General features: G+C 36.9%; 1 protein-coding gene across 7 annotated transcripts in view; it reads left to right on the top strand.

The window, feature by feature from the left end:
• The window catches only part of ITPR2 (inositol 1,4,5-trisphosphate receptor type 2), a 485,861-nt gene that overhangs the window by 234,027 nt on the left and 229,893 nt on the right, over positions 1-21,941 (top strand). For all 7 annotated transcript variants that reach the window (XR_003413010.2, XM_053226056.1, XM_027035788.2 and 4 more), the window contains 3 exons: positions 872-1,000; positions 2,452-2,572; positions 18,896-19,086. Coding sequence is in view for 6 of the 7 variants with exons in the window: in XM_053226056.1 (XP_053082031.1) it covers positions 872-1,000; positions 2,452-2,572; positions 18,896-19,086 (441 nt within the window). In the remaining variant the exon portion in view is untranslated. The remainder of the gene's footprint in view (positions 1-871; positions 1,001-2,451; positions 2,573-18,895; positions 19,087-21,941) is intronic.

The raw sequence follows: 21,941 nt of genomic DNA, 5'->3' as shown, positions 1-21,941 counted from the left end.
CAGTGCTCATCCCAACAGGTGCCGTCCTCAATACCCATCAGCCACCCTCCCCTACTTCTTTTTATCTTCAAGTTTATTTTTGTTACCCAGCTTTTTTTCATTTGTTTTTAATCATGTATCTTCGCTTTTGCAATTTGTCTCCCCTGACATCCTTGGAAATTTGTAGTTTGTGTTACAAATGACCAATTTCTGCCTCATTTAATCACATAGAGCAGGGCAGGAACCAGGCCTATGTTCTTTTTTGATATATCCTTAGCACGTGTATTATCTCTTCTTGCTTAGCTTACATGAAGAAGGAAGCATACAAAGGCACACTTCCATGCTTCCCAGTTAATCTATGGATGAAAAGGTCAAAAGTGTTGGAAAGAGTTTTATCTTTTTTTAGCTTTCTATTTTCCTTGCCAAATATTTTCTTTTGGTATCTCCAATTTGGGGCAGGTATTATTGGTGAAAATATGTAGACATATAAACCACCATTAATCACATTCACCCCTTTCTTATAATGACTGTTTCCTCTTTGATTCGCTCACATTGTGTACAAGGGTGTCTTCCAGCAAAGCCAAGCTTGGGGACAGAGGGAGAAGGTTGGTGTGCAAGAGTGTGTAGGAGCAGAGCAGGAGGAAGGGGCTGGGGTCTATGAAAGAACTCTGGTCCAAGGATGAAATGACAACCAAACTTAAAGGAACAGCTACAGTAGAATGATAAAATTTTAATAGATTTTAGGTAGAAATGTGTCTGTTTAAAACAACTTTCAAAAGCACAAGAAATGTTATAAACAACAATTTCAGAGCAATTTCTACAAGGTCTCATTATTGAGTTAGCATTCAAAGATGTGATAGGATGTATTGAGTTGTTCTATTTTTCTCTCCAGGTTTGCAACACAACCACAGACAGGAAACACGCAGACATCTTCTTGGAGAAGTGTGTTACCGAGTCAATAATGAACATCGTGAGCGGCTTCTTTAATTCCCCATTTTCAGACAACAGTACCAGCCTCCAGGTAACGTAAACAAATACAAAAGCGTTCTGTCGCATGATTTACTTCCCTCATTTGAGTAGGAAAAAAGTTTAATCTAACCAGGAAGTCATTTCTCACACTTCTGAAGGTTATTTTTCTCTCATATTTTTTATTATTATGCCCCTGAGTTTACCAAACTTTATTTTAAATAAAAAGGCCCCATCTTCTATCTTCAAATTGAATTATTCCTTCTCCCTCTAAGCATAATAGGAATATTCATTTCAGTATATTGGCCGTGTGCCAAATAGTGCAATGAACAGTTCTTTAAATGAATAGGCATTCTGACTCAATAATTCCACTTTAGTAATTTATCCTGAAAGAATTAGCAGGAATTTATATACTAAGATTTTCATTCAAGCATTTATAGTACTTAAAAATTGATATCAACCTTAAATGTCCATGAACAGAGGAATAGATAAATAAATTATGGTGTGTCTGTAGGGTGGCTTATTACATAGCAATTGAAAATCATGTTTTAAAAGAAATATTTATGACTAAGGAAAATGATTATGAAGTAATATGAAGTGAAACAGGCCCCAGAATTGCAATATAGGATCATCCAAATCTGAGTGTGTTAAGAATATGGGTGCATGTATACACAGAAAAACTCAGGGAGTAAATATCTTCAAAATCTTGATATTGATTATCTCTACATGGTAGGATTATTGGTGATTTTCATTTCTGTGGTTCCCAAATATGCTACATTGATTGTGTATTACTTTTATAAAAATACCATTTCAGGAGTGGTGGGTTGCTCAGTCGGTTAAGCGTCCAACTTCCACTCAGGTCATGATCTCACGGTTTGTGAATTTGAGCCCCATGTCGGGCTCTGTGCTGACAGATCAGAGCCTGGAGCCTGCTTCAGATTCTGTGTCTCCTTCTCTCTCTGCTCCTCCCCCACTCACGCCCTGTCTCTCTTTCAAAAATAAATCAACATTAAAAAAATTTTTTTTAAATTCCATTTCAATTATACTTTCTTTAGGGGAAACTTTTAAACTATTAGAACCATATGAAATTGTTTTTGTAGGTCAAAATTATTATCTCCTGTACTTTCATGTCATATGAAACCAAAGTATACAATCAGTCAAACAAGCAAACCCAAAACACCTCCTCTATTTAAACTTGGAAATAAACCACAGATTATTAAAGTAAATACCTAAATTCATGTCATTGGCTTCAAGAAACGCCAATTTCTTTCTGATTAAGAATATAGTTAAAATGCAAATAATTGGTTTTCTATAGAGTCTGGCATGGTGCCTGTCACGAGCTGGGTATATAATAAATATTTGTTGAATGAGATATTCTGTGAATGGCACTGACACTCAAAAAGACCTGATCATAGTTTATTTTGATGAACATTTTTGATAATGCATAAATGCTATGTCAGGAGCATTAATGGTTTAATGGTCTATTTGCATACTTTCTGTTTTCAGACACATCAACCAGTTTTTATTCAGCTGCTTCAATCTGCCTTCAGGATTTACAATTGCACCTGGCCAAATCCAGCACAGAAATCATCTGTGGAGTCTTGTATCAGAACTTTGGCTGAAGTGGGTAAGTCAGAATGTCAGGCCTTACTTATTTTTACATTTTGTTAAAGAAATTGGGCTTTTGGCTAGTAGGCAATACAAGCGGCTTTCCAGTTTGCAATTTAATAAGAAAGCAGGTATGGGAAAGAGCAATGAGCAGCAAACAGGTCTGAATGTTGCATACTTTTGGGGAGGGGAATATAATTATTCTATTTCTTTTTTTCCAAAATTTAAAATGTATTTATTTATTTTTAATTCTTGTATTTCTAAACTTAAATTTAATATTGTATATGACACTAACATAGCTCCAGAAGATTTTACAGAAAGGAGTTTAGTTTGTTACCTCACATTTCATTATAGAATTGTTTCCTCTGTTAAGTAGCCTGACATCTGAATACCTTCATAGAGCAGTGGGACCTTTTAAGGGTTTTGGTTTTCCAACATTGTTTGAAATCCATCAGTATTTACTAAGGTTCTGTTGTATATAGAAGCCTTCAGAAATTACAAATGAAATGGAAGGTGAGAGGATTACAGCTAAGGGAAGGTTAGTAGATTTTAGAGAGAGTTTCTCATAAATTCCTATTTTCTCTCTCTCTTTCTTTCTTTCTTTCTTTCTTTCTTTCTTTCTCTTCCTACCTCCCTCCTTCTTCCTTCCTTCCTTCCTTCCTTCCTTCCTTCCTTCCTTCCTTCCTTCCTTCCTTCCTCCCTCCCTCCCTCCCTCCCTCCCTCCCTCCCTCCCTCCCTCCCTCTTTCTTTCTTTCTTTCTTTCTTTCTTTCTTTCTTTCTTTCTTTCTCTCTTTCTGTTTCTCTTTCTCTTCCTCCCTCCCTCCTTCCTTCCTTCTTTCCTTCCTTCCTTCCTTCCTTCCTTCCTTCCTTCCTTCCTTCCTTCCTTCCTTCCTTCCTTCCTTCCTCTTTCTTTCTTTCTTTCTTTCTTTCTTTCTTTCTTTCTTTCTTTCTTTCTTTCTTTCTTTCTTTCTTTCTGTTAAGAGAAATACTGGACTTAAAAAGCAGATGAGCTTGAGCACTGTCTCAACTACTGGTGGTTCTGCAGGCATTGGGAAGGGTAACTTACAGTGTATGTCATCACCGCTGACATTTCTTGAGCAGTCACCTTGTGCATTGCTAAGCAATTTACTTGCATTGTCTCATTTAATGCCTAGATAGGTTCTTTGTTTATTTACATTTTACACTTGGGAAAAACACAACTATCTAGATTAGGTAACTTGACTAGGGTTAGTTATAGTGTATGCTCAGTAAGTATTTGATAAACAAATAAATAATTTACTAATTAATGACCATCTAAATTTTGTCTTTCCTCCATCCGCAAATTGACCTAAGTGACTGTATATTAACAAGATTTAATGACTGCTCAATTTTAATTTGAATAAATAACCTAAGGTAACCTAAGAGGATCAATTTTAAAATTTTAGAACTAAGGAACTAATAGAGTTCATCTCAGTTATTTATTATAAATAAGTAGTAAACTTGATAGATTTTCTATATACCAAAACGAAGCAGACTACACTGTGTAAAATGCATTATTCACACTAACAATAAAAATATTAAATACTTAAGAGAAAAGTTATTAACAAGAAACACGAGAGAATAGTATACTATATAATTCTATATACTATATATAATATATAATGCTATATTGAGGGCTATGAAAATGTATGATAAATAGAGAGCTTTACTATTATTGGATTTAAAACTTCCTTTTCTGGGGATGCTGGCTCTCCTCACATAACTGATAAGTGTAATGCTTCAACACTCAGGAACCCTCCTCCACACACATCGTTCCTCCTCACAGCCTACTTGCGCTTAGGTACCACATGCGAGGCCAGACCCCACAATGGTGTGTCCCCTGGCAGCCTGGCCTCTGATGCCCTTCTATGAAGGGACCCTCTTTACTTCCTGAGGGTGCCCACAGTCTACCTTGAGCTGCCGAGGGACCTTCTTTCCACCAGCGTGGTCCCTGACTCTGTGCTGGTCACTCCTTCGTATGCATACGCTCATCACCTTTGATACCCTGTGCCAGGCTGTCCCTGAGCATTGACACGCTTCTCACCCCTCCAAGTTCTGATTCTCTACCCCTGGCAGCCTCCCACACAGGCACCTCTGCTTCCTTTTGACTCAGAAGCTCTGGATCACGTCAGGTCTGTGTGCCCTTCTTGCCTAGTGCAGACACCTAACTTTGCTCTGCTCCTCCTACAGATTCTAGGAATGAATCCTTTAAGAACAGAAAGGAAGAAATGAGGGACGAGGCCATAATATAAAGAAGGACACAAAAGAGAATTCTTACTTTAAAAAGACACACGTAACAAAATGTCCAGAAGGATATAAGTAAAATATTAACACTGATGATCTCTGAGTGGTGAAATTATAGGTGTATCTGGTTCTGTTGTTCATGCTTTAGTATAACTTCTTAGTTTTTAATAATATACTTTTAAGCTATAATGAACCATTACCAAAAGCATTTTTATTTGGATGAAATCATCTGGGAAATATTCTAGTCATTAAAAGATAAAATCCAAAGGAAAAGCAAAGCAATAAGATGATGCTATTTTTTTTTTTTTACATAGGAATACATTGTCTTAGCTGCCAAGTATGTTTCTATATTTTACATTTTAAGGCAGCCTGCCTTCTTCTTCCTTCTTTCTCTCTCTGTCCTCCTCCTCTTCCACCTCCTTTTTCTTCTCATCCATCTTGTCCTCCTCCTCTTCCTCCCTCAGTATTTAGCAAATGCAATGGAGGAAAAATACCAGTTGGCCCTACACAGAATGTGGAAAGTGTGCTGTTCATACAGTTAAAAATTGAGATGAAGAGGGACGCCTGGGTGGCTCGGTAGGTTGAGCATCCAACTCTTGGCTTTGGCTCAGGTCATGATCTCCCGGTTCCTCAGACTGAGCCCCAAGTTGGGCTCTGTGCAGACAGCATGGAGCCTGCTTGGGATTCTCTGCCCCTCTCCTGCTCTCTCTCTCTCTCTCTCAAAATAAATAAATAAACTTAAAGAAAATTGAGATGAAGAACTTTGAACCATAAGTGAGACCACACGCCATGCTTTCCATCTGAGTTCTGACATCAGTGGTATTTCTTGTGCAGTCAAACCAGTTCTTGCATAACAGGATGGCCCAGTGTTGGAGATTTAAAATAGTCACCAGCACCATATTAGTCTAAAGAACTCTTTTTTTTTCTAAGTTATAAGATTTCATTTTCTATCAATCCTCTACTGACTTGAACCTTATGATTTAGCAGAATATTTTAGTGACTTTTTGTATGCTATAAAGACATGGGTGATAAAGAGTCTAAAAATTAATTATACCTAAGTCTGTAATCAAGGTGGGTTTGGAAGGGTGATGCTTTGGTGTAAAATCTCAGTTTTATCTTTGTGAGAAGGCATGTTTTTCTTTCTCTTCCTCATTTGTCCTTTCCACTCGAGCAGTTATGAAGCTCTGGAAACTTTATCTCTATTGTCCCTCTGCATCTGTAGCTCTCCTCCATTCCCTTCCATTAAAGCCTTGACTTCCTTTCTGGACCACTGTAGCAATGCAATGTTCTCGCCTGTCTTTCTTTACTTAAATAAATCTGCTACCAGAGTAATCTTCTTGAAGTGAAATTCTCTCTGTTGGTTTATAAACAGTAACAACAAAGTCCCCAGCCTTCAGCACCATCCCTTTGTCTAACAAACTGAGAACAGATTTCTTTCCTTTTTTAAAAAAGTTTATTTTGAGGGAGGAGGGGCAGAGTGAGAGGGAGAAAGAGAATCTCAAGCAGGTTCCATGCAGTCAGCACTGAGCCCAACTCGGGGCTCAATCTCATGAACCATGAGATCATGACCTGAGCTGAAACTAAGAGTCGGACACTTCCCACGCAGGTACCTGTGAGCACAGATTTCTTACTGTAACATTCATGGTCTCTAGAGCACAGCCCTACCTTACCTTTCTGACTGCCTTGCCCGCTGGTTCCCACACAACTCATGTGACAGAAGATTCAACTATTAGGCCCTAGCCTTGCTCACGCTCTAACTTACTTTCTGTATTTCTGTCTGGTTCTTTTTCTTTTTCTCTCCAGTTTCCACTATTGCCGCTTGTCAGCATCTTTCCCATTATTCACAATGTTTTGTTCTAATTTCTCCATAAAAGCCATTCTTAACTCCCATATCTAGAGCTGAGCTTATCCCCCTTTGACCACTCACACTTCTCTTATGGTCTTTATTTGATCATAGTTTAGCTCATCCTAAGTCATAACATTATTTCCCCTCTTAGACTTTGAGGGACAATTATTATGAAGTGCCGATCACAAAGACATTGATGAAAAACTATTGTCTGGGATTAAGAAGGTAGAAAGCAAAGTCTGCTTTGTGATAGTGAGACCACATCTCTTTTTGCTTGGGCATGGATGCTGTTCATAGAAAAACATACTCAAAATGAAAGGTGTTCAAAAGTGAGCCTCCACAGTAGTAAAGTGATCTAAACCCAACTTACTTGAATGGTGATTGCAAACATTTGAACTATTTAGACAAAGAAGAGAAATCTGAGGGTGAACATAAGAATCTTTTGACATTTGAAGGTGATAAGGAACTTCTTTTACAGGGACAGGGTTATAACTAACTTGTGTCAGCTGCAAGAGGCAGATTTTTGTCCTAATATAAAGGATAACTATTTTACAGTTGGTACTCTTTTAAAACCTTAGGGGTCACATTTGATTTTTCTATGTTGTTCAGGCTCTATTGGCTCCATTTCCAAAATATATCTTTTTTCTTTTCCTTGTGTGACACTCTTGTCCAAATTCACCTTCATGAATCCCTCACCCCCTGTCTCACTACCATCCATTCCCTGCACAGCGGTTAGAACAATCTTAAAATGTACGTCAAGTCATTATCACTCACCTAGTCTCTACTGCACTTGAAACTTGTATTCCTTACCGTGGCTTAGAAAGCCCTTTATCATCTGAGCCTTGTCTTTTTTTGCTACCTTTCCTTCACTCCTCGCCCAATTCTGCTGGTCCACCCACACTGGCTTTCCTTCTGTTTCTAATCTACACCAGGTTTGTTCTCATCTCAGGGCATTTTCACACGCCATTTCTTCCGTCTGGATCCTCTCCCTCGGCATCCCCCCACCTCGGCCCGATTGTCATATGCTCAGAATGTAAGTTCTCGGTGAAATGTTCCAGAACATTCCATAGACAGTGTCCCACCTTCTTCCTGCTCCTTATCCTATTCTATTATTTTATTTTCCTCTTAGAACTTAACACTGTTTGAAAGCATCTTGTTTGTTTATTTATTTTTCCTTCTTGTCTGCTTCTCTCATTAGAATGTAAACTATGAAAGCAGGGACTTTGCCCTATTCACTGACTGGTAAGTCCTGAAAGCATCTGGATGATCAGGTTAATGAGTGTTTGTTGACTGACAGTAATTCATGGGCTAGGAATTTTGCAGATAGTGAAATTTAGGCTTAGAAAGGTTAAATAACTTGTCCAATTAATAAGTAGTTGAGTTGGGTTTAAAATCCAGGTTTCTCTGAGTATGAACTGTATGCCATACTGTGTTCCCCCAGAAGTCCTATCTTAGGAAGCCCTAAAAAATAAACTAGAACTTGGCAGTTTGGCTTGCTGAGTAGGGATTTACCTGAAATTTTACAACTCAGGTGCAAAATCATTTTTGTGCTTCACCAACCCTTTAAGAATGCAAAGAGGTGCTACAATTTAACACAATTCATATATGTAAGAATTTGTAATATTGGAGAGAACAAAGAGGATACATATTTAAGAAAAAGTCAAGAGAACACTGTTTTTATAAAGCAAATGTCCAGTACATTTATAAGTTGGTAAATACACTCCTGTAATGCAAATATTTATTACAGATCTTCCTTGACTTATGATGGGGTTACATCCTATAAACACCTCCTAACTTGAAAATATCATAAATCAAAAATACACTTAATACAACCTAACCTACCAAACATCAAAACTTAGCCTAGGCTGCCTTAAATGTGTGCAGAACACTTACATTAGCCTACAGTTGGGAAAATCATCCAACACAAAGCTCTTATTCTTTAATAAAGTGCCAAATATCTCATGTATTTATTGAATATTATCCTGAAATTGAAAAACAGAATGGTTGCATGGGTGCAGGGCCCTCATGATCACGTGGCTGGCTGGGAGCTGTGGCTCGCTGCCACCTGCCTAGCATTGTGAGAGAGGATTTTACTGCATATCACTAGCCTGGGAAAAGGGAAAAGATCCAAATTCAAAATTCGAAGTACGATTTTTCTACTGAATGTGTCCCGCTTTTGCACTATCGTAAAGGTGAAAAATTGGTAAGTCAGACCACCATAGCTCAAGACCTTTCTGTGTAGTTACATTTACATAACACTTTGCAATTTGTAATGTGCTCTCAAGTACATAAACTCAACTCATTTATTACCAAAAATTCTTAGTTCTCTTCATTATTTGTACATTAGATACAAAAAGTAGTAAAAGACAAGAGCACTTCCTTCATTAGTGCTTACGCTGCTGAGAGCAGTAAGTATTTATTGAGTGTTGGACGGTGTGGTAAACCTTACGATGTGGACATAATTCTTACCCCATCTCATGATGTGGATGTGAGTTCAGCAAGGTGAGGCAGCTTGCCCAAGGTCACACAGGTACATGAGGACAGAGCCAGGATCTTCAATGCTGACACGTGCTACCAGGCATTTGTGATGCCCCACTGTCAAATCAGTTTCAACAAGCATTATTTGTTTTATGCCTTTAAGACACAAAATGTAGATCAAAATGGTAATTTAAGCTGTACATGAAACGAATGCATACAGCTTTCAAATAACTTGAAAAGAATGTAAGGAGATTGTGAGTTAAGTTAGTAAGGGTTTGGAGGAAGTCCTTATAGAAAAAAGAGTGCTTCCTATCATTTGTTTGTCTCTTTTTCCTTCATGAATACTCCAGAAATATGCTACTGTTTTATCAGTTACTATCAAATGTGTTGAGGCCTTGATCAGTTGTGCATTCCTTATGTCATGTTCAGTTTTTCTGATAGAACTTCATAAGCATTTAAAGTTGAAGCTGTGGTTAGTTGTGAATGTACCATGTATATCACATTAGGTTTATCTGAATAAACTTCCTAATCTTTTAAAAGCTGAGGTGCTTTTGAATGATTTGTATCTGCAGAAATTACTGGTAGTTACCTCCATTGCTACACTTTTTCCCAAGTTATGTGGAATTTGAAATTGATAGGAAGATACAGGGTCTTAAATGGTAATAAATGCAAATTCCCAGGTAATGTCATAGGCAGGGGGCAGAGGGCTACCTGGAATAAGATATAAATATCTCTATCATTCTCTCCTCAGTGAGGTAAGTTAAGGCTGGTTTAGGAGCAAGTATGGATGGGGATCTCTGGAATAAATGCACACCATAAATGCACTGAGATTTGAGAAATGATAGGGCCATTAAGGCCAGGGAAAGTTTTTTTTTTGTTTTTGTTTTTTATGTTTTTAAATGTTTATTTTAGTCTTGAGAGAGACAGAGCTTGACCGGGGGAGAAGCAGAGAGAGAGAGGGGGATATGGAATCCAAAGCAGGCTCCAGGCTCTGAGCTGTCAGCACAGAGCTTGACACGGGACTCAAACCCACAAACCATGAGATCATGACCTGAGCTGAAGTTGGACACTCAGCCGACTGAGCCACCCAGGCGCCCTAAGGCCATGTACAGTTTTAAATGCGCTTGGTCAGTGCCTGTTTCTCAGTTTACTCTTTTACATAAAACACAATAGCACATGTTAGAAGTACTTTGAGAAAAAGCATCCAAAAATTACTTCCATATTATTTCACTTAAAAAAGAATTTTGTTCCATGTGTTTCATAATCTTCAAATGATTTGGGGGGGATTAATGTTGGGTACTTTGTTGGCAACAGAATCTTTTTTCCAAATGGAAATTCTGTAAAATATCTTCTACAAATGGTTTGAATAATGAACATCAATCTTCAAGCCAATTTTGCCCCCAAAATTTGAATATGTAGAAAATAGTAACTCTTTGAGAAGAGAAATTCAGTCTCTATTAAACAAACAAATCCATTTTAATCTACCTATGGTATTGTAGTTGACTGTGTGATGAGTTTGACATAATGCACTCCTGTAATTGTGATTTTTCAAATTGTCATTATTACTTTTTAAAAATTAAATCTGAATAAGTTACAAGATGGGACAAAATCTTATAAAATTTTTCACATATTCATTGATTAATTGGATTTATAATGACTGTTCATTATCTGCAATGTTATTATTTTAGTTGTTTGGAAAAACAATCTTTCAAACTGTATTTCCTGTCTTCAATGAATTTCTAGTACATTGGGAGTAAACAACATGTACAGAGATCACAAAGCAGAATAAATATCTTAACTAGCAGTGCTAAGTATCCTATCTGTTACAAAATTTTAGAGCCTGAGATAGATAGTGCCTGGAGCCTCTGTAGGTACTCAGTGAATATTTATTACATGAATAAAATAAATGGATGAATACACGTAAATGAATGAATATCCTACTCTTGTCATTGGCTGCATAAGATCTTATTATGGGCCTATATTCTAATTTATTTAAGCCCATTGCTGGATATTTATTTTGTTTCAAATTATTTTGCATATGAGGAAGAATAAGGTAAATACCTAGGAGTAGGATTTCTGGGTTATTTATTTTTTATTCATTTATTTAGTTAGTTTCATGTTTTTATTTAAATCCAGTTAGTTAACATACAGTGTAATATTAGTTTCAGGTGTAGAATTTACTGACTCATCCCTTCCATACAACACCTGTGCTCATCACATGTGCCCTCCTAGCCCATCACCTATTTAGCCCATCCCCCTACCCACCTCCCCTTCAGGGAATCTTCAGTTTTTTCTGGGTATTTTAATTTTGACAGACACTGTCCTCTGTAGAGATTGTTTAATTTACATATCACCAGTGATGTAGGAGAGCATCTTCCTCCTCGATAACATGTCGTTGCCAAATTCTTAGATCTTTGCCAATCTTAACATGTCATTATAGATAACTACAAATATTGTTATAGAAGATATCATTCTAAATAACAGTATTGTTATATATGTGTTTCTCTTTTTATGAATGAAGAAAAAATCTGTCCGTATGATGGAGTCCTTGATATTTCCTTTTCTGTGGACTTACTTGTGTTTTGCCCACTTTCCCTAAAGGTTTTTTTTTTTTTTAATCTTAATACTTTCTCAATCATTATAACCCTTTTATTTATTAAGAAAATATGTTCTTTGCCTATAAGTAACATTTTAAAAAAGTTTTTCATTTGTCATTTGAATTTTTATTTTGTTTTATTTTTTTGGCATGCAGAAATTTAGTTTCTTTCAGGCTTTTTAGGTTTTCTTTCATCTTCAGAATGGCCTTGATCAGACTGAGGTTTTTTTTTGTTTTTAATTCCCATTGAGAATTTTCATGATTTTGGTTTTTCTGTCTGTCTGTTTGTGTTCTTGGTGTGGCTGTTTACAATTTCAAGCTGTCTGGAATATATTATGTTATAAGGTAGAAGGTATGGAGTCAACTTTATTTTTTCCAGATGATCAGTCAGGTGTGCCAATACTAGTTATTGCATAACCCATAAAATTATAAAATTATTCAATTTGGGCATTAATTGAGTGTATGTTGAGTGCCAAACAGGAAAGATGCATTTTGTATCTTTAATGTTCTTCACATTTAACAGCACTCATGCTTCAATAGAGACTTACCCTGGATATTATGACATGATACAGAAAAGACACCACACTGCCCACCCCATCACACCTTCTTTGTGGGCCAACTGTTGTGGTTCTTGTGGGCCCACACAGTCAGGCTAGACAACCAACCAAGTGTTCTAATTAGTGCTGATTCTTTCTGTTGCCTTTCTTTCCCCCAACCTGTCAGTTTATCTCTCTAAGCATTTTTTTCCATGGCACCCATCACTGCAATATGTGTGTTCTCAGAGATTTTGTTCTGGCAGACACCATCAGTGATTTTGTCTAATTAAAAATTTTCACACAATAGCAATATTTAATGAATAATAATTAGAAGTAGATTTCGATTATATCTTAAGATCACTGCAAAGACTAGTCATATCCAGAGAATTTTCAGAATTTATAAGCCTAATTAGTAGGTTAGCCGAATCATCAAAATACCTGTGAGTCAAGATAGCTCATTTTAGAGAACTAGCTATTGCTTGGCAGAGCTCTACAAAAGATAAATGTATTAATAACAACCCATCCTTTCTACCATTAGTTTTTTTAAGAACTCCATATACTTACTCTCTGACAAAATATCATTAACAGGGTATGATCCCAATTGCATTCTAATTCAGAAGAGAAATAGGAGGATTTCTTTTTTAAATGTTTTAAACTTTAATGTGACTCATTCTGTTAAAGCACACAGTTGGAGTTAATGCTATAGGCCAGAAGAGTGACTGGCTGTAGTAAATTCATTAGTTCTCCCTTAATGAGGGGGGGGGGGGCAGTGAACAGCCAGTAATCCAAAATACAGCCTAGTTCACATGTCAATATACTGTACTATTCATACCATAATTTCCCTAATTTAATAAAAGTAAGATAAGTTTGGATTATTTTTTTGGTTGCATTCTAGTTTTTTAGGTTTTTGTAAGCCTTTTCTTTTCTAGTCACAATTTTCTTTTCTGCTTTAATTTTTAAATAATATATGGAAAGCTAATTAGCATTGTCAGCTTTGCTTTTGAATTACTATTTATAATATTTTTACAGTGTACAGAATCTATTTCAGGCCATATCTTTAAAAGGATTCATCTTTTTATAATTACTTGAAAAATTTTTATCATTATCTCCACAGCTGACTTATTTTAACTCAAATTCTCTTTTCCCCAATTGCATAGTTAATTTTCTTTTATTACTTAAAAATTGTGATCTAGCCCTCGGCTAGAGTTAACCTTAGGCATGACAAAATAGTGTATTTTACTCAGTTAATCTATAATGTACAATTTGTGCTAAGATAGGAGACTAGAAAAATACCAATGAAAGTAGTACAATTTGAGGAAAGCAAGCAAACAAAAACCCCTTTCGGCAAAGTCTGGGACAGTGAATTCTCCTGAAGCTGGTGTGTCCATGCTGTTGGTCGTGGTGGAATAGTGGCCGCAACATCTGGGGTGGGTGAGATTCTCCTGAGATGGCTAATTAGAAGCCTGCCCTGCTGAGACGAATAGAAGTGCTGTCATTGGACTGCATCTCCACTGGTGTCATTGGAAAAATATTCATTTAGGGGCACCTGGGTGGCTCGGTAAGGTTGAGCGTCCGACTTTAGCTCAGGTCCTCCTCATCTAGCAGTTCACCAGTTCAAGCCACGCATGGGGCTCTGTGCTGACAGCTTAGAGCCTGGAGCCTGCTTCGGATTCTGTGTCTCCCTCTCTGCTCCTCCCTAGCTTGTGCGCTCTCTCTCTCCCAAAAATAAATAAATAAATAAATAAATAAATAAATAAATAAATATTTTTAAAAAAGAAAAATATTCATTGAATACTTCTTTGCGTACATTCTATTCACAGCAACAGCACTTCCTTGATGGTCAGTTGCACCTAATGTACCTGATTCCTAAAGGGGAGATACATCCCAATCCCCTCCTCTATTTTTTTTTTTAAATGTTAGTGTAAACTTGGCTATGATATATTTTGAGGAACATTGAAGTTTATCAATTTTTATTTTTTTGTTGTTTAGAAAAGAACATAGAACAGTATTGTCTTCTGTTTGACTTTCGGATGTTTAGAGCAAGCCCAGCTTATTTGTGAAGGAGCCAGAAAAGGAAGAAAGTCTCGCCAGGGCTTGATCGTGGTGCAGGACTGAGTATTTACATAAATATGTGCAGCTTGGCGGTGTCGAGGCCGTCTGTCCTTCAGATGGAACAGGAGTGAGGTTGCTCTGCTGTGTGTGATGGACATAAACAGCGACATTGTATGCTTTGGAAAAAGGACGTTTATAATGAATATCGGGAAAACATTCACTAGGGAAATCTGGGCAGTGGTACAATTAATTGTTTAGGGTTGCCTTAGAGCTTTATTATTTCCTTAAACTTCAGCTAGAGCTCTTGTTTAAATCGGTAACTTTTTATATTGGTAGCTAAAATTACCTGTTTTCAAAGAAGTTTCAAAGTATCTCTCAACTTCAGAGAATTTTCAGCAGCATAACTAGTATTATTGCTGCTTCCATTATATGAAGGAAGCCGTATTCTCTCTGTCTCTCTTTATTCTTTCTTTCCTACTTCCATTCATTTAAAAAAGTCTTCCAGGGACTATCACAATATATTTTTTTAATTTTCTAAATGTTTATTTTTTTTTTTTTGAGAGAGAGAGAGAAAGAGAGAGAACAAGTGGGGGAGGGGCAGAGAGAGGGAGACAAAGAAACTAAAGCAGACTCCAGGCTTCGAGCTATTGGCACAGAGCCTGATGTGGGGCTCGAACCCATGGACTGTGAAATTATGACCTGAGCCCAAGTTGGATGCTCAACTGACTGAGCAACCCAGGTGCCCCAATCACAATAACTTTAAATAATATCCTTACATCTCTGTATCTTGATTTAACAGCTGTAAATAATGTCCATATCTCCACGCTGAAAAATGAGGAACTTAACATGTTGACTTTGTTTTTATTTCTTCTCTCCCACTCTATGTTGTAACTATTGTTAAGTAGATTATTGCTTTTACATCATTATGATTTATGGAATTTGTATTCTATTTGGAAATATAATGAAATATTTTATAGGGTGATAAAATTTAAAAATCAGTGATCAGACCTTACAATATTATGAGATGTGAATATTTTTCACTCTGTAACCATTAGAGACAAGGATGTCATGTAATGATATTGAAACTTTTCCAACTGGAAGGAAATTTTCCAGCCATTAATGTCTAATGGATCTTCTTTCATTTGTGTCTTGCTTTATTCTCTTTTTCAGGTTCATACTCAGTTGCCATGATTTCTCATATTCACACTGACATTTTCTTGGATTCCTGTCTCTCTCTCTTTTTTTTTAGTGATTTTCATAGCTGGTTTTGAGAAAATTTTCTGAGACATGTTCTGAAATGTTTTTATTTGAGTATCAGTTTTGATTTTCAGTTTAGATGGGTGTAAACTCCTAGTTTCCAAGTTTGTTGTCCATTAGCTCTTAAAGGTATAATACTACTGATTCTAGCCTTCAATATTGATGGTGAGAAGTTTGGTGCCAGTATTTTTTTCTGTAGGAATCCTATTTTTTTTCCCCAGGAGTTCTTGCCATCTTCTCTTGGCTATTGGCATTTATATTACTTTCATAGGGCCACCATAACAAATTTCCAGAACTAGGTGGCTTACAATAATAGAAATGTACTATTTCACAGTTTTGGAGGCAGAAAGTCTAATCAAGATGTGAGTGGCACCATACTCTCTGAGACTTCATACCTTTCTCTTAGCTTCCAGTGTTCCTTGGCAGCCCTTGGCATTCCTTGAGTTGAAGCTGTGTACATCCAATCTCTGCTTTCATCTTCACATGGCGTTCTGTGTGTGTGTGTGTGTGTGTGTGTGTGTGTGTGTGTGTGTGTTTCCCTTACCCCTTTCTTATAAGGACACCAGTTGTATTGGATAAGGGCCCACCCTAATTTAGTATTACTTTATCTTAATTTGATTACATTTGCAAAGACCCTATTTCCAAATAAAATCACATTTACAGGTACCTATGATTTAGACTTAAATATTCTTGGGAGGCACAATTCAACCCACGATAGCATTGTCAGTTTTTACCAGAATATGGTCAATATGCTTGCTTATTTAATCCTTTTAACACACAGTGGGCCCTTTCAGTCTGAAGACACAGGTCTTTCTTCAGATCAGGTAAATTGTCATTTATTATTTTCTTTTTTTTTTTTAATTTTTTAAAAATGTTTATTTATTTTTGAGACAGAGAGAGACAGAGAATGAATGGCGGAGGGGCAGAGAGAGAGGGAGACACAGAATCGGAAGCAGGCTCCAGGCTCTGAGCCATCAGCCCAGAGCCTGATGCGGGGCTCAAACTCACGAACCGTTGAGATCGTGACCTGAGCTGAAGTCGGACGCTCAACCGACTGAGCCACCCAGGCGCCCCTTATTATTTTCTTAATAATTTTTTCCCTTCCTTTGTCTCTTACGTTTTTTGATGAAACTTATACATTTTAGATATTTGACTTCCTGGATGACTCTTTCTGTTTCATACTCTCTCTGTTTTATTCTCCCTTTTCATCTTTTATGCTTTATGTTCTAGAAGATTCTTTGACATTCCCAGATTATGAACTTGGTATTTATTCTTATTCTCTTCTTTTTCAGTCAGTTTGAAATCTTTATATGTGCAACTATATTTTCATTTCCAAGATTTCTTTATTTTTCTGATTTGCTAATTTCTCACATTTTGCTAATTTGCTAATGCTCACATTTTCCGAGGATGATAATTAGAATTATTTAAATATTTTTTGTACTTCCTTGAATCATTTCTGTTTTTTACTAGGGCCAGTTATTCTTTTTTTTTTTTTTTAAGTTTATTTATTTATTTTTGAGAGAGAGACAGAGAGAGGGTAAGAGAGAATGTCAAGCAGGCTCTGCACTGTCAGCATGGAGCCTATATGGGGCTCCAACTCACAAACCATGAGATCATGACCTGAGCCAAAACCAAGAGTCAGACATTTAACCAACTGAGCCACCCAGACACCCCATGGGGCCAGTTATTCTTGATGATAGTTTTCCCTGTGATTCTTGGTGGTGTGTTCATGGTTATAAAGGTCTTTAATGACTACATGGGCTCCACTTCAGTTTTGAGGGGTTTCTCTACTAGCATTTCCTGTATAAATGACAGGTCTGACCCAGAGTTCTGGGTGACGGGCTGAATAAATGATACAAGCTTTCCTTTGGAGTGTGTGTGTGTGTGTGTGTGTGTGTGTGTGTGTGTGAAGCAGAAGACCAGCTGAGAATACTGACAAGTGTTAAAATAGGAGAGCTTTGCTCAGGGGTTAGAGTCTTTTGTATATTTTCTCTTTTTGCTGGAGCTGCCTCTTCTCTCTTCCCTATTCGACTCCTTATTTGATGAAGATCTTTGGAGTTACTTCAAGCCCTGTTCTGCTTCTCTGTCAAGTCCCGACACCTTCATTTGGCATTCTTTCCAGACAGGTATTTCACTTTCATGAGAAAACATTTCTGCAGTTCCCTAACTTTATCCTCTGGATAAAAATTGCTGCTGCTAACTTCTCTGCTTATGCTAGTGAGAGGGAGGAGGGCCTTGGCTTCCCAGTGGTTCACATACTATGCTTTAATGAGTTGCCCTGATGACTCCCCTGTACCCCATTACCACTCTTGGTGTTCGTTCACTATATTCTGAGGAAGACCTGTTCTAACTCTTAGCTCTTGTAGAGCGGTGTATATTCTCTCCTTTTCTGAGGGACCAGTCATATCTTCATTCTGCTTGTAAAAATGCCTCAACATTTCTGTTTTCCTTATGGCAAGTATTCTCATTTTTCAGTACTGTGACGTAAGTCTGATGAAATACACAGTGAAATACAGTGAATTTTGGGAAGAAGGACATGTACCACGTGCCCTCTTCAAATGCAACTTTTTAAATACTCTTTAAGTTTTTATTTTTTTCTTCAGATGTTTCACTAGCTGGAATTCTGCATGAGTGCTCATGTGTGTGCATACACACATGCACATCAGTTGTACTAATGAGCGGACTGGCAGGATTTTACCATGTGTTTTGTGTCTCCTTTCGTATTTTCCTTGGCAGTTGGGAAAGTACAAATTTTCGTGGTTGTTATACACTGTTTTTCTATATTGATGCTCTATGAAGTTCATTTCAAACATTAATCATCAAGAAATCAAATAAGTTCTTGAATGTTTAATGAGGCCAGTTTAATAATCGGTCATGAGAATTAAAATACTTTCAGGTTAAATGCTTTTGTACTTACAGAAAAGAATTTAATGGCAGAGTTTAAAGATTTGATTTTTTCTTTTTTTCCTAGTTTTACTTAAATATAATTGACATCTTATATTGGTTTAGGGTATACAACATAATGACTTAATATATGCATATATTGCAAAATGATTACCACAATAAATTTAGTTAACATTCATCACCTTAGGTAGTTAGAATGTTTTTCTTGTATGAGAACTTTTAATATTTATTCTCTTTAACAAATTTCAAATATATGATACAGTATTGTTAACTATAGTCACCATACTGTTCATTACATCACAGAACTTATATTTTTTTCTTTTTTATTCTATGCTTATAAGACCATTTTAGTAATGTGTAAGAAGCTTTAGTCAGATTAAGAGAAAAATATTTTAAATCTTTCTTTTTCAGCAAAGAATCGCGGGATTGCCATTCCAGTGGATTTGGACAGCCAAGTGAATACTCTTTTCCTGAAGAGCCATTCTAATATGGTGCAGAGAGCAGCTATGGGTTGGAGACTATCTGCTCGCTCTGGACCACGTTTTAAGGAAGCTCTTGGAGGTCCTGCTTGGGATTATAGAAACATCATTGAAAAGTTACAGGTACAATAATAGCATGGAATGGCTTACTATTTTCTAAATTATAATTTTTAATATATGTAGTAACACAAATAAAATATGGTTAGAAATGTCAAATTCTAATTGGGGACCAGGCTTTACTTTACAATTCTCTACCAATACTACTCTTTTCAATTTTTATTAATGTTTGTTTGTTTGTTTATTTATTTATTTATTTATTTATTTATTAATATAATTTGTTGTCAAGTTGGCTAACACACAGTGTATACAGTGTGCTTTTGGTTTTGGGGGTATCTTTATTTGTTTTTGAGAGAGAAAGAGAGACAGAGCATGAGCATGGGAGGGGAGACACAGAATCCAAAGCAGGCTCCAAGCTTTGAGCTGTCAGCACAGAGCCCAACACGGGGGTTTGAACTCACAAACCGCGAGATCATGACCTGAGCTGAAGTCGGACACTTAACCAACTGAGCCATTCAGGCGCCCAATACTATTCTTTTTAAAAACATAGCTTCTATGTAAAAGTTGTTTAGTTATTTTTAGTGAGTATGTATTACTTAATGTGTTTGATAGTCTAGTAATGAGTTGTAATATCAAAACAATACCATAATAATAAGATTTGGAGAAATAAGTTACCATAAATTCTCATGTAATAAATTAAATATTCATAACCTTGTTTCAGTTTATCTCTTAGTATTCTCTTCTAGTCCTATTGGTGAAAATGATGTAACCACCGTTAGTCCCAAATTTTTTACATAGTATCCCAATCCTGTGTTTGGCCTGGACATTCTGGGGACATCAAGTAAAGAGAGACATTACATTCATTTACTCAGGCTGCCATCACAAAATACCACAGACTGGGTGGTTTAAGCAACAGAAATTTATTTTATCATAGTTCTGGAGCTAGAAGCCCAAGTTCAAGGTGTTGGCCCAAGTTCAAGGTTTCTTTCCTTCTGAATCCCCTCTCCTTGACCGGGTGGCCACCTGGTCACTGTGTCTTCCTGTGGTCATTCTTCTGTGCGCGTACATGTCTGTATCCTAATCACTTCTTGTTGTAAGGACATCAGTCATATTGGATTAAAGTCTGCCCATATGAATTCATTTTACCTTAATTACCTCTTTAAAGGCCCTATATACAATAATAGTCACATTCTGAAGTACTTCAACATATGAGTTTTGTTAGGGAGACACAATTCAACCCATAACAGAAATCTTCCCACCCACATAATTGTAGACGATTTCATGGAGTCAATTAGGGTATGGTTTAAGGAAATTGTTTGGCTTGGAGAATAGTCAAGACGTGAACTGGAATAAATATTGCAAGAGGTCACATGTAGAATAATTGGTAGAGGTCCAGAGTTTTAATAGCTGAGTGTTATATGTGATTAAAAAGACAAGTTAGACTCAGTATGAAAAGCTTGAAGGCTATGAGTCATTAAAAATTTGGTGGAAATGTCATTATAAGTGATTAAACAGTTACTAGTTTTCAGGAAAGAATTGTCAGGAAGAGACTAGAAGAGGACAGATTAGTTAAGAATCACTAAATATCTCAGCCAGGTGGCGGTATGAATGAAATGAAGAAAAAGGCCTTGCATCCAATAATGAAAGCAGGGTCAACAGACCTGGTGGCTCCTAGATGGAGATAAGAGAGAGACAGTGAGAGGCATATAAGAGGCACTGCTGTTTGGAAACCGGGTGATATTATTAAGACTTTTTATTGTAGCAGGGAAGGAAAGAATACAGTAAAAGGAGGTTGGCCATGTTCATTGATAATATGCTGAATCAAATTAACAGATTGTGAAATGTATGGGAAATTAAGTCTATATTTGGAGATATTAGTTGGAGCAAGGACAGCAGTTGGTGTTGCTAAAAGAGAGAATATAGTGATAGGAAAAACAAAGAATATCTTGTAAGAGGCCAGGATGGCAGAATGGCCAAGTAAGAGAGACAAATGGCAGGGTCAAAAAGGAGAGGAGTCAGGTTCGTGAGAGCCAAATGAGTAGAACGTTTCAGAGAGGGATGGACAGAAGTGTTAGCCAGCATAGAGAAGGAGTGCCTTGGACTTCTTTTGGAACACTCACTGGCATTCATTAAATAAATATGTCTTTGGTGAAAACAATACCAGCTACTGTGTGCTGGAGATAGAGCTGTGGGCTCTGTGCTCTCATGGAAGGTCTGTCCTCACCCATTACATGGATGCTTTAATGTTAGGTAATTAAAACTATGAGGGTCACCTGGGTGCCTCTGTCAGCTCAGCATCTCACTCTTGATCTTGGCTCAGGGCATGATCTCAAGGTTCATGAGATAGAGCCCCACGTTGGGCTCTGCACTGACAACAAGGAGCCTGCTTGGAATTCTTCCTCTCCCTCTCTCTCTGCCCCTCCACCACTCATGTGTATGCACACGTGTGCTCTCTCTCTCTCTCTCAAAATAAATAAATAAACATTAAAAAAATGCTATGAATAAAATAAAGCATGGTAACAACATGGTGAAGAAATACTGGGAGAAAGATCTTTTAGCAGGGAACTCTACTCTGTTGAGGTGACATTTGAATTGAGATTCGAATTAATGAAGAGGAATAATCTATTCAAAGATTTGAGGACAGAGATTTTTATTGGGAGAAAATAGTAAATTCAAACGTATTTAGACTGGAATGAATTTGGCAGTTTTGAGGAACCAAGAGAGGCCCATTGGGGTGGAAGTTTAGAGAGCAAAGGAAGAGAGGATTATGAAATTAGGAACTCAGTCATGTAGAGACTTGCTTGGTAAGGCATTTGGATTTTATTCTAAGTGAGATGGCAAATCATTGGAGATTTTTCAGTAAAGGATAAGCATGACATGATTTACTTACTGGATTTTGAGAGATAAATAGATTATAGGGT

The sequence above is a fragment of the Acinonyx jubatus genome, chromosome B4 (genome assembly GCF_027475565.1).
Source record: "Acinonyx jubatus isolate Ajub_Pintada_27869175 chromosome B4, VMU_Ajub_asm_v1.0, whole genome shotgun sequence".
Classification (NCBI taxonomy): Eukaryota; Metazoa; Chordata; class Mammalia; order Carnivora; family Felidae; genus Acinonyx; species Acinonyx jubatus.
The sequence above is the reverse complement of the archived record's forward strand: the minus strand, read 5'-3'. Positions and strand labels throughout refer to the sequence as shown.